This window comes from Vulpes vulpes, chromosome 6 (assembly GCF_048418805.1).
Source record: "Vulpes vulpes isolate BD-2025 chromosome 6, VulVul3, whole genome shotgun sequence".
Taxonomy (NCBI): Eukaryota; Metazoa; Chordata; class Mammalia; order Carnivora; family Canidae; genus Vulpes; species Vulpes vulpes.
In genome coordinates, this window is record NC_132785.1 from 94,002,637 (window position 1) to 94,015,184 (window position 12,548).

At 35.8% G+C, this 12,548-nt stretch overlaps 1 protein-coding gene across 1 annotated transcript in view; it reads right to left on the bottom strand.

Moving 5' to 3' along the window:
• The window catches only part of EXOC5 (exocyst complex component 5), a 58,766-nt gene that overhangs the window by 35,893 nt on the left and 10,325 nt on the right, over positions 1 to 12,548 (bottom strand). Inside the window, exons 2-4 of the mRNA XM_026000622.2 lie at positions 3,700 to 3,794; positions 2,908 to 3,055; positions 913 to 1,107 (exon numbers count right to left, since the gene is read on the bottom strand). Coding sequence (XP_025856407.1) covers positions 913 to 1,107; positions 2,908 to 3,055; positions 3,700 to 3,794 — 438 coding nt within the window. The remainder of the gene's footprint in view (positions 1 to 912; positions 1,108 to 2,907; positions 3,056 to 3,699; positions 3,795 to 12,548) is intronic.

Below are 12,548 nucleotides of genomic sequence, written 5' to 3' on the forward strand. Positions count from 1 at the left end.
AGTAAACTTGGAATAAACCAGGGAGACTGTATTAATATATTAGTCCACAATGTTACCATGTGTATATAATACTATCTATAAGAATGTCTATTTTTGGATCACCTGGGTGGCTCAGTTGGTTGTGTCTGCTTTTGGCTCAGGTCCTGATTTCAGCATCCTGGGATCCAGACCCATGGCAAACTCTCTGCTCAGCAGAAGCCTGCTTCTCCTTCTCACTCTGCCTCTTCCTGCCACCCCCCTTACTTGTGCTCTCTGTCCTTGTCAAATAAATAAATAAATTCTTAAAAAAAAAAAGAAGGTCTATTTATTTCATGCATTTTGATTCCCTCATCCCTGGAGGAAGGAAGTCATCTAAATAACCTTTCAAGACTGTAGAACAGCCAATACCATATACCCTTAGTCAAGTATTAAGTGACAAGTGCTATGAAAAGGATTAACATAATTCAGATTTTTCAATTCTCTTTGGTCCAAACTATGCTTGAATTCTTTATAAGAGCTCTTTATTAAAATAATAGAAATTAGGAGCTCTGAATTCCTCGTGCAGAAAGATACTTCAGGCTATTAGTGATTTAGGTCAAGCCACCCCCTCACTCAATGGAATAGAACTATTAAATTCTGTTAATATTAAAAGTCAACTACGGAAAAGAAATACTAGTACAGTTACCTCAGCATTTTCAAAACACACTTAATTTCATAAACAAAATTTCCAATTATCAAATTAAAAATCTGAATATACATACTTCATCAGTTATCTGCAGATAAGTATACTAATACACATTTCTGAATAAAAATTTTAGTAAGTCAGCTACTTGGTGAATTGAAAGTAATACTTGGAAAGTAATAAACGAAGCTCATAATTTGGACATTGTTATTAATGATGCAGTTTACTTTTATCCTTCTAACAGTGCTCACCTTTTCAGAATTTGTAAAAACATCAGACTTCAATTCTCCATCTAGAAATTCATTAAAGTATTTCATCAATTTCTGAGCCTCAACTGCCCGTTGTCTAGGTGTGTTTACCCCTTCCAATTGGTCTCCAAGGTGACAAACTTTGGTTGCTACATAGCTGATGTGCTCATCTAGTTCTTGGAAATGTTGAAAGGCAACCTAGGAAAAATGTGCATAAGCATAAAATACAATCAGAGAACCCAGTTTACAAGTGAATTCATATCAAAACTAGACTACCAATCTCATCTCTACTCTAACTTAGGTAACTAAAGATAATAGAAGTTATATGTGAGCTAAACTACAAAAACAATTTATGCCCATTAGTACTGCATGATCTGAATCCTTTGCACACTTTTATATCCTTAACTATTAAAATAATATTTTAACATGAACATTTGTTAGGGCAATAAAATAGTATCCTCTTTAACAATATTCCCAGTACCATTTAATCCTAAACACTGATTCTGAAAACAATGAACTAAGTATCAAAGGAACCAGTGTAGTGTTCTGAACAATTTGCTTGCTACTACATGGAGTCAAAAATATGTAAGAAATAAAAGGCACTACTTAAAAACAGAGCATTTAAAATTTATTTTAAATATTTGAAGAACGATGTTAGAATCAGAAATAAGGTAAGATGGTTCTTGCCCAGTTTTGAAAACATAAAAACTATAACAATTATTCAATTAAAGGCAAAGGTACAATACTTCCTAACATATTCTTCTCCTTTGTCCTGTGATATTTGAAAATTATGTACAATGAATACCTTAGAACTGCCAAAACCAAAATTGCTGATAATTCAGCATGGCACTTTTGTTCTAACTTTATGAGGTGTGAGAGATCGGAGCTGCAAATATACAGTAAGGACTTTCTCTGTGCCAGAGTGTTCTAAGCATATATTACAGTATTTACTTATTTATTAGTATTACGTATTATTAGTATTTACTTATTTATTCCTTATAACAACTTATTTTATAGATGGAAAAAAACTGAAGCACAGGGAAGTTAAGTTGCTTGAAATTATATAGCTAGTAAGTGGCAGAGCAGACTATCTCCAAACTTGATAGATTAACTATTAATACTATTATTATTACCAAGAGAAAACTGAAGTATTTGGAATCTATCACTTTAACTACTTTAAAACACATTCTCTATCTTACATAAATTACTGACTTTATTAAATATTTTCTCACAGCCATATATATACTTAAGTGAAGGAAATCAAATAACATTTGAGCAGAAATCAGTTTGCTAATCCCTAACACTAAGGAAAAACAGCCCCTGGAAGGCAGCAATGCTAAATATCACTCCATGAACTAGACTTATAAATGGCAATCAAGTTCCAGGATCTGGCCCAGACTGTAAAATGGGTTCACAGGTTCCAGATTCAGTTTAGGACTTAAGAACAGCTAAGAAATTTGGCCTACTTACCCCAGAACCATACTGATAATTTGATTTTACTCCAAAATGGATTGAAGAAGAGTACTGTATCCACTCTCCTCTAGTTATACCACAATTCTCATGGGGGCATATACTCCATGACTTCTGTAAAACTTCCCAGACTAGGGAAAAATCAGATTGAAGTAATAGGTGTTCTGGTATTACTTTGTTTTATGCTTAATGAGAATACAAATCACTACCTAAATATCCAAGCTAATCATGAACCCCTAAAAATGCAGATCTGCTAAAGGGTCATTCTTCAAAGTTTGCACTGTAACTGTACTACATACTACTTTAGCCTAAGAAGGGAGTACTATGATTCTAAATCAAGGATCAACAGCAAGTCAGTGCTAAGAGTGCTTGATAATTCACTGATGCTTTTCCCTAAGGATAGGAACATTTGAAAGAAACCTCAACAGTTACTATTATTTGACTAGAGTTTTTAAAGAACTCAATTAAGTGGAAAGAAATAAAGAGATATTATAACCTGTATATATTATTCATAGCTTAAATGTTTACCTGATTGCTTTTCTGGAGCTCTTGTACCTTCTTGGCAAATTCCTTGGCTTCTTTCTGACACTGTTGCTCTAGTTTCTCTACTTTCCTTTGAATCCTTTCATCCATTATCTGGAGTTCTTGAATATGATTTACAAATTCTTCTAATAACCTAACAGAGGAAAATTAGAGTATGTATCAATCCATCTATGATTAATCATTAGGAACTGGCCAGTTCACTTATAATAAAGTATCAATAAGCATTCATTGAAGTAGGGGTGATCATGTTAATTTTCTTGATAGCATCCTAGGGATTATTTTTGACAAGATTGAAAACCTCACCCAGGATCTCTACTACCTTCCAGAATAGAAACCAATTCTATAGAAAATAGTCAAAAAGATAAAAATATATCTATATACATGAAGTACAAAAATATTTTTATAAAATACATAAAAATAATATTGTGCATTCCACGGAAGAGTGACTTTCTGTTCCTCTGATTTACAACTACACTTAAATCAACATATTCAACATGAATTTATTTTAGAGATATAAGAATCTTTTCTAATTACGAACTGGAGAAAATATGAAATTCTTATATATATAATCCCTACCCTTACACCAGTTAAAGTCCTTCTCTAAAATAAAAGAAATATAAGAGAAAATAAATCAGTGCTTGTGTCTTTATTTGCCAAGTATTAACTAAAAGCCCTTTACACAAACCTTGGAAGGAATTTCAATAGTCACCTCTACTCTAAACACAAATTTGTACTAGACTGGATCTACGGGGAAAATTTTATTTTTTTTTACTTCACCTTTTGGGATCAAAAGCTTCAGGTCCCCCTCTAGAGCCTCCTCCTGGGGTTCTCCACACAAGTCGTTCAATATACTCATCTGCTACAAAAGGCTCCTAGTTTACAAAATAAATGTTCTTTTAAAACGTTTCATAGAAGATAACTTAGTGCTACTTGCAAAAATGAAACATATTCTATTATGTGAGAGCTTACAATGGAATTAAATTACCATTTAAATACACTGATATTATTATTGTACAAAGCTTTTTCAATTTAAAAAGTCAATAAACAAATTAATTAAAATTAGGATATTAAAATATTAGAACAATATTGTGAATAGTCAGAATATCTCAATGGAAAACTGAGCAAAGGACACAATTTATAGAAAACATACAAGAAACATGAAATATATGTGGCCTCACTAGTAATCAGATAAGGTTAAATTATCACTTTTTTTAACCTCACACACTAACAAAGGTTTTAGTAATTATACTTTGCAATATGAGAGAGTAAACTGAAATTTTTTTCACCCTCATTTTTGTTAGAAATGAACAGATACAATACTTTTGGAGGGCAACAGATAATGATTTGGTAACATCAACAGTATTAGAAATGCTCAAACCTTTTAACTCAGTAATTCTACTTTTAAAATTCTAAGGAAAAAGCAGATATGAATACAACAATTTCTGCAGAAAGTTCACTGAGTATTATATATAATACCTAAAAATAGTTTATATATTCAATAAAACCATTATTGAAAAAATATGACAAACTTAAAGGATGAAAAACTATGTTCCTATTAAAATCAGACTGAAAAAATTAAATGCAATGAGAAAAAAATGTTCCCATATAATACTAATGAAAAAAGCAGGACAGTTTTCTAAATTTTCTCAGGGAAAAGCATTAATTATGAAAAAAAGACTATTAGAAGACCCAATCAAGAAACTAAATTTCCAAATATTCACATTAGCTGACAATGTACTTTTTAGACTAATACACACTAATTTACATATTTTTCATACTACCTTCTTTACTGCAAATGGATATCAAATATTGCCTCCCACTTAGTGTGTTACTTAAACTAGTAGCATGGTGGTGATTCCAGTCTGAATTCTTATTATCTGCAAAATTTTCCATTCGTTAATCATATTTTAAAAACATATTTTCATTGATAAACATTCACTGAACAATAAAATTTCCAGTGCCAAACATTCTGATAGGCTCTGGATTAAAAAGATATACTAGAAAACTGCAACCTCAAGAAACTCACAGCTTAATAGAGGAAAAATTATAAAGAATGCAGTTGTATCTGATAAGTAAAATTAAGAATTTACGCAAATTTTAATATTAATACTGCCAAGATGTTACCTCTACAGGTAGCTGTGCAATAGAAATGGGTATTTTTTCAGCAAATTTTGCTGAGCAACTGCTCTGTTCTGGACACAGTGGTAGGCACTAAGAATATAGATGTCAAGTCAACAGACAGGGTTCCTGCAAGGCCTCAGAGAAACGGTCTTCTATGTAAGGATGCCAACATTAAACAATTACAGACATTAGTTACAATTGTAATAAATGTGAGGGAAGGAAAAGTCTTAGATCTAACACTATACAACAGGAACAGAGATAATGGGAAGACAGTAAAAGATAAAAGACCACAAAGAAGGGATCCCTGGGTGGCGCAGCGGTTTGGCGCCTGCCTTTGGCCCAGGGCGCGATCCTGGAGACCCGGGATCGAATCCCACGACGGGCTCCTGGTGCGTGGAGCCTGTTTCTCCCTCGGCCTGTGTCTCTGCCCCCCTCTCTCTCTCTCTCTGTGTCTATCATAAATAAATAAAAAAATTAAAAAAAAAAAAAAAAAAGACCACAAAGAAGCAGGCATTACATCAGGCAAACTTTCTGAGGACCTAACACTTATGCTAGGTCACTTATGAGACCAGAAGAAAGAAGAAAAATCAGCCAGGCAATAATGGAACAAATATTTTTCTAGACTATTAGGGAAAGAGAAGATAGAACTTAACTTATTACAGAAACTCAGAAGTAAGATGGGCTGGTTCACAAGAACCACATCTGGAGGAACGAGAGGTGATAATTAAGGCCAATAGATAATAACCTTATTCTTTTTTATCGTTATCTTCATCATCACAGATACTTGAGAGAATGCTTCACCAGTCTCATGTGAGAGAAGGAATGAGAGGATGAATTTCAGTCAGACTATGAGTAACCATCATGATAAGAATAGGAATATGTACCAACAAATATAACAGCTCACATAAACACTTTACAGGCATTCTCTCATTTACTACTCTCTTCATAAGACCTATAAGGGAGGGCCTATTTTATCCCCATTTATGATGAGGAAACTAAGATTAGGAGAATTACTTACCCAAGATAACACAAGCTGAGCTGAGATTTAAATCGTTCTGTTCTATTGCTATGTAAAACTGAATGTCACCTATAGGAAACTACAAGTAGTTCCCTGTACCTAAAGTTAGATGGCAAGCATAACAGGTGAAGCTAAAAAGGTGAAAACTATCAGATGAAGGTACATGAACATCACTGATCATGACTTTTAAAACTTCTACTTATATTTATAAACATTCTAATCAAAAGACCCATCAATAATGAAAACCAATAATTTTATCAGACAACTGATACACTGTCACATGCCTTTCTATATACATAGGATCCAAGATCAACTTTCAAACTGTTCATATAAGAAAACCATGTAGCCTTTATGACTATTAATATCACTAGTTGCTAAAAAAAAAAACAAAGTAAACCTCAAGAAGAACACAAAATAATATACATAGGTATTATTATTATTATTTTTTTTAAAGATTTTATTTATTTATTTGAGAGAGAGAGAGAAGGCACAGACACAGGCAGAGGGAGAAGCAGGCTCTGCAGGGAGCCTGACGTGGGACTCGATCCCGGGGCTCCAGGATCAGGCCCTGGACCCAAGGCGGCGTTAAACCGCTGAGCCACCCGGGCTGCCCTATACATAGGTATTAAAAAAATCTTAAATACTACATTTTACCTATAAAAGTCTCTTTTATTGTGGTCAAATAACTGAAAAATAGCAGTCATATTAATCTGGTTTCTCTTGTAAAATTTCCGTTATAGGAAAGCTATCTGATAGGATGAAGGCATAGTAAATAAACAAGATTGCTAGCTATTAAAAAAAAAATCAGTTTATCTATGCGCTGACATGTTTGAGAATTAAATCCTAAGAATGAATTAGATATCCCACAAAAGAAAGTTTTAGACCTCTGAAATGTAATTAACTCATTTTGTAAACATATCATCATTTAGATAATCATATCTCTCTCTACTCACTTTCTGTCAAGACAAAAGTTGATGTCTACCAATTCTTGATTTGCATATATAAATTGGGAATTTTGACTCAAGAGAAAGGAATTTATGTTTAGAGCTACTTAGAACTTTAGAAAATGAGCTACTCAGAAATTTAACTAAATCTGACTTTAATCCAAAGTCACACAGATTTATCTAACTTCAGAGGTCCAAATTTTCACTTCTGGTAAAATCCAGAGCTTTTTCTTTAAAAGAAACTGAATTGGGATGCCTGGGTGGCTCAGTGGTTGAACGTCGTCCTTTGGCTCAGGGCCTGATCCTGGGTAATCAGGATCGAGTCCTGCATTGGGCCTGCAGGGAGCTTGCTTCTCCCTCCCTCTGCTTTTTTGTGTCTCTCATGAATAAATAAATAAAATCTTAAAAAAAAAAGAAGCTAAATTAATTTAGGAAGTAGTCAGCTCTTCCAAAAGTCCACAATATTCTTATTAAATAACTTTACTAAGTAATCATGTTCCTTTCCCTTAACTTTTACATATGCATACTTAATAATCGTAGTTCTCATATGTTATTAATTTCATTATTCAGTAGTTGCAGTTTTCAACTAAATTTCATTGAAATTTATAGTGTTCATCAATTTCAATATGCCAATTTTACTAAATGATATGTCCAAAAATTTATACATCAACAAATATTAACATGGTAAAAAATAAGCATTTTTTCATTTGAAATATTTCCATTTTCTCAAAATACAATATTCCTTCATTCAAGAAATATTCATGAAGAATTTACTACATGTTACTATTATATGAAATAGCAGTAAACAAGGCAGGAGAAAAATCTCTACCCCTATGGATGTCATGAAAGGGAGTGACAGACAAATGAACAGATTCACGGTAAATAAGAACTATGAAGAAAACTAAAGAGGATAGAATGATTGATTAGTTATTTTGGTAAAAGTGATCAGGCAAGGCCTCTCTAAGAAAATAAATGTTGAACAAAGACCTGAATGCAGTTAAGGAGTAAGCCATGTAGGAAAGGAATGCTCCAAGTACAGAGAACAAACTTAGTATGTGAAAATGCCAACAGTCCAAATTGACTAAAGCAGAGTGAGCAAAGGGGAGAATAGTTGTAGATGAGGCACAAAAGAAGTAGTCAAGAGTCCAGAGCTTGCATCAAGGTCCTGTAGGGATATATCATTACATACTTCCAGCTATTAACTGAAGAAAGGGCCGGAAGGAAGAACTCTGCAACATGCTAGCAAATATATGCAATAATGATTCTACTCTTCCTTCCCCCCAAAATAGCTATCTATGACCATATACTTGAGTAACTAATTGTACACTGGGGAAATGGGAACAGGCAAACATTTTGAGGTCTGTTGTATACAAGGTCCTAGCTGACACTGATACTTGACTGACTCTAAGCATCATGGACTCAAGACAGTGAGGACATATGGGAACCAAGTAATAAACAGATTGCTAGCCAAGATCCAATGGGACCATTAGCCCAACTACTGGCCACTTCCCCAGTCTACAAACATATAGTAGCAATAGACACATCTGATGGCTGATGTAACTTCCAAATTGGGTCCTTTATAGTAAGAGCTTTATAGTGGGGAAGTTCAAGAAGGTTCTGAAATTGCCCTTACTCAATGTTGTAAATCAAGTGGAATGAAAAAATTCAGTACAACTCTTAAAGCTCTAAAACAAGGACCAGCTATTTTTTTTTTTTCTTAAAGAGCCAGAGAGTAAGTATTTTAGGCCTATATGCCTTATAGTCTGTCTTACAACCATTCCACTCTGTAGTCATAGTACAAATGCAGCCATAGACAATAAGTAAACAAATAGGCACAGCAGTATATCAATAAAACTTTAAAAACAGGTATCTATCTCATGGGCTATAAGGTTGCCAACCCCTTATCTAAAGAATGCTGTGGTGACATTCCCATAATTTTCTCATTTGATTCATTAGTCTGGGTCTTACAGAAATCAGACAAATCTTAGAAGGGGAATATCTCAAAAATCAACCAAAAAGTAGCCTATTACATCTGTTATGCCAGATGTAGTATCTCCCAGCCTTATGGTACATGGCCAATGGTTTGGCAAATACATTATTTTCTATTCCTACTAAATAAGAGGATCAGAAGACAGTTCAGTCACATTGAACTGACAATGGTATATACATTTGCAGTTTTGCTTCAAGACCCTGTGAACTCCCCTATCTCTATTAAACATGATCTGTACAATGTGAACATTCTGCAGAACATCTTACAGACCCATCATACGTAACTGACACTATTGGAGGGGTCTTGGCAAGATACATCTTCTTAAGAGACTTTTATATACTATACAAAGATTCAAGGGCACACTGAACCAGTAAAATTTTAAGGTAGTCAGGGGCGTGCCAGGACATCTCACCGAAAGTAAAGGACAATTATTGTACCTTGCCTCTTCCACCACAAAGAAAGACACACCACCTGATAGATCTTTCCAGGTTCTGGATGCAGAGCACACATGCTCTGGCATATACAACAAACGACACAAAAGCAGGAAAGGGCTCTGCACAAGCAGGGGCCAAACAACCAACCCTGCTATCTGGGGCATACAACTTCACAGACCCTATAGTATTAAAGGAATCAATGTTTACTAAAGTATTAAAGGTATCAGTATTGGGAAACAATGTCAAGTAGAGTTGTGGCAAGCCCCAGCAGGATAATCACAACACAAATCACTGGTAATAAAGCAAGACCATGTCATCTATAGCAGAGAATTACAGATCTTTTGAGAAATAATTCCCAGTGTGCTACTGGACCTGGTAGACAGGATACCTAATCACAGAGGATGTATCCAGAACTATACAGCATGCGGTGGGTTCAAATAGACTCATCAAGTTATTATGTCAAGTGTATTGAAGAACTAATAATAATCATGCTTGATTCCAATAAACCTGAATTAAGTAGGAACAGAACTAGAAAATAAACTACATAAGCCAGAAGCCCAAACTCCCATGTCTTCTACCATTATTGTGCTAGCATCCCTCCTTCAGTTAACATGTATAACCTTATGGGGGATCTTCTACAATCAGCTGATGGAGAAGGAAAAAGTCTGAGCCTGGCTTGTGGAGAATTGGCTAGGCATGTGGGTACCAATATAAATGTACAGCAGCTGCAATTAAAACCTCACTGATGTGACCCTGAAATTCGGTAGGAAGAAAAAAAATTCCCTCAAAAGGCAAGACTTTGGGAAATACACCTGGTCATTATTTTAGGCGGACAGAGAACAGACCTTAGGTTAGGATACATATGTAGACTTACAGACAATGGTAAAGGGCCTGGCTATGAGAGGAGAAATATTAGAAGACTGATGGAGGAATCGGAGAGGCATGTGGAGATACATGTAAGCGGGCACAGAGTGTGAAGACCTTTGTATCATATGTTAACCCCACAACAGGATTATCTACCATGGAAGAAGAATCAAACCACCAAGCAGACAAAATGACAGCCAGTTGACATCAGACAGCCTTTGCCCAGCATTAGCATACTGGGGACATGAACAAAAGAATACAGTACAGAGACAACACGGCCCCAACAGCATGAGGTCCTACTTACCAAAGCTGATCCTTACTGTCAAAGCTGAGTATCTAGCCTAATAATGATAGAGACCAACTCTAAGCCCCTGAAACAGCCACATCCTTCAAGTAGACTAATCAACCATGTGGTGGTAAGTTGGTTACATTAGTTCCTTTCCATTCTAGACAAGTAATTCATTCTGACAGGAATAGAAACATTTGAGTTGGGTATGCCTCTCAGGAGTGTTTCTGTGGCATTGGATCCCACCTGAAACCAAAAGACCCATTTTACAGCAAAGGAGGTGACCATGGTTCCACTAGTCATATCGCAAACCACACCACCCAGAAGCTAGCAGTCTGATAGGGCAACAGAACAGCCTACTGAAGGCACAGCTGAAGTGCCAGTTCAGAGACAGTAACTATAAAGATGGACCACTATTCTCCAAAATGCAGTATATATTCAGAATTTAAAACCTTTATATGATGCTGTATTCCCACAAGAAAAACATGAGTCCGAGAACAAAGCATAAAAGCCTAAGTGGTCCTGCTTATAAGGACTCTCAATTTGTGCTTGCTATTCCTACAATTCTGGGGTCTAGAGTTAGAGGTCTTGGTCTCCAAAGGCAAAAAATCACTTTACTTGGGAATATAATAAGAGCCCTATTAAACTATAGCTACAAATGCTGCCTGGGCACTTTGGCTGCTTATATCCAGCAGATAAAGGCAAGAACAGGAGTGACCATCTTTGGCAGAGGGCAACTGATTCTCATCAGGAGGCAGGGCTGCTATTATATAATAGGTGCAGGAATAATATTTGTGACACATAGATCTCTTCATGGAGATCTCTTGGTATTCCTTTGATAATTCTGAAAGTACACAGACAAGCATAGCGACCCCGGCCTAAGAAGGGTATGGTAACCAGTTAAGCCACCAAGAGTAGCAGAGGCATTAGCTGAAGGTAAGGGGGTATTAGAATGGAGAGCAGAGAAGGGAAACATGGAATAGTATCAGCTGTAACCTGAAACCAGCCACAACAGTGGGAGCCATAGTTTATCCTACCAACCTTCTAATTTTTCTCCCAACTGGAATGCCAGAGGAACTGCTCCAAATGTATATGAAAAAGTGGAGTCTAGTGGCACATGGGTAGTCTGGAGTGGACACAGTGATATATTATCCAGACCTCCCTTCAAGAAGGGATTTGTTCTAGCCCCCAGCAGTGCTGTCCTATCAGAGAGCCTTCAGCGGGCAGTTATGGGATCATCTCAGCTACAGAGAACCAACTCACTCAATGTTATACCTTTCCCAGTGTGGTCTAGCAATACTTAAGACAGGGATATAAAGGCCTAACCCCTTTTGGTCCAAAGCAGGACAACTCTGACAGTTCAGTTTTGTTCCAGAACTCCCTACTGAGGCCAACAACACTGTCAATGGATCAGCACTGTAACTCTATTCCTCCATAGGCTCAATCATGCATCCTTACCCTGCCCCTTCACAGATACTCATTCCAAGGGTCCCTCCTAGTAAATATTCTCCACACTAAACTCAGTCTTAAAGTCTGCTTTTCAGAGAACTCAACCTGCAACACTGCAATAGTCAAGAGATAATGATAATGGCTCAGACGAAAATGATACTGATGGAGGTGCTAAGGAATGATCAGGGTCATCACATTTTAAAGGATGTATTCATACAAATTGCTGGATTGGATGTGGGAAGAAATTTAAAAAGGAAATCATGATTACTCATGGAAGATTGCAGCCTGAACAACTGTGTGAATGGTGGGAGGTGTTATTTACCGAGACTAGAAAGAAATGGAAAGAGGGAGTGAGGAAACAATTTCTGTTTTGCATATGATGTGTTGTGAATACCTATTAGATTAGATGCGCAGTTAACTGAAAATGTAGAGTATAAAATCAGAAAAATAAGTTTGTATTACAGGGAAGAAACTAGAGCTAGATATAATTTTAGAGTTATTTAAAATCTGAGAACTAGAG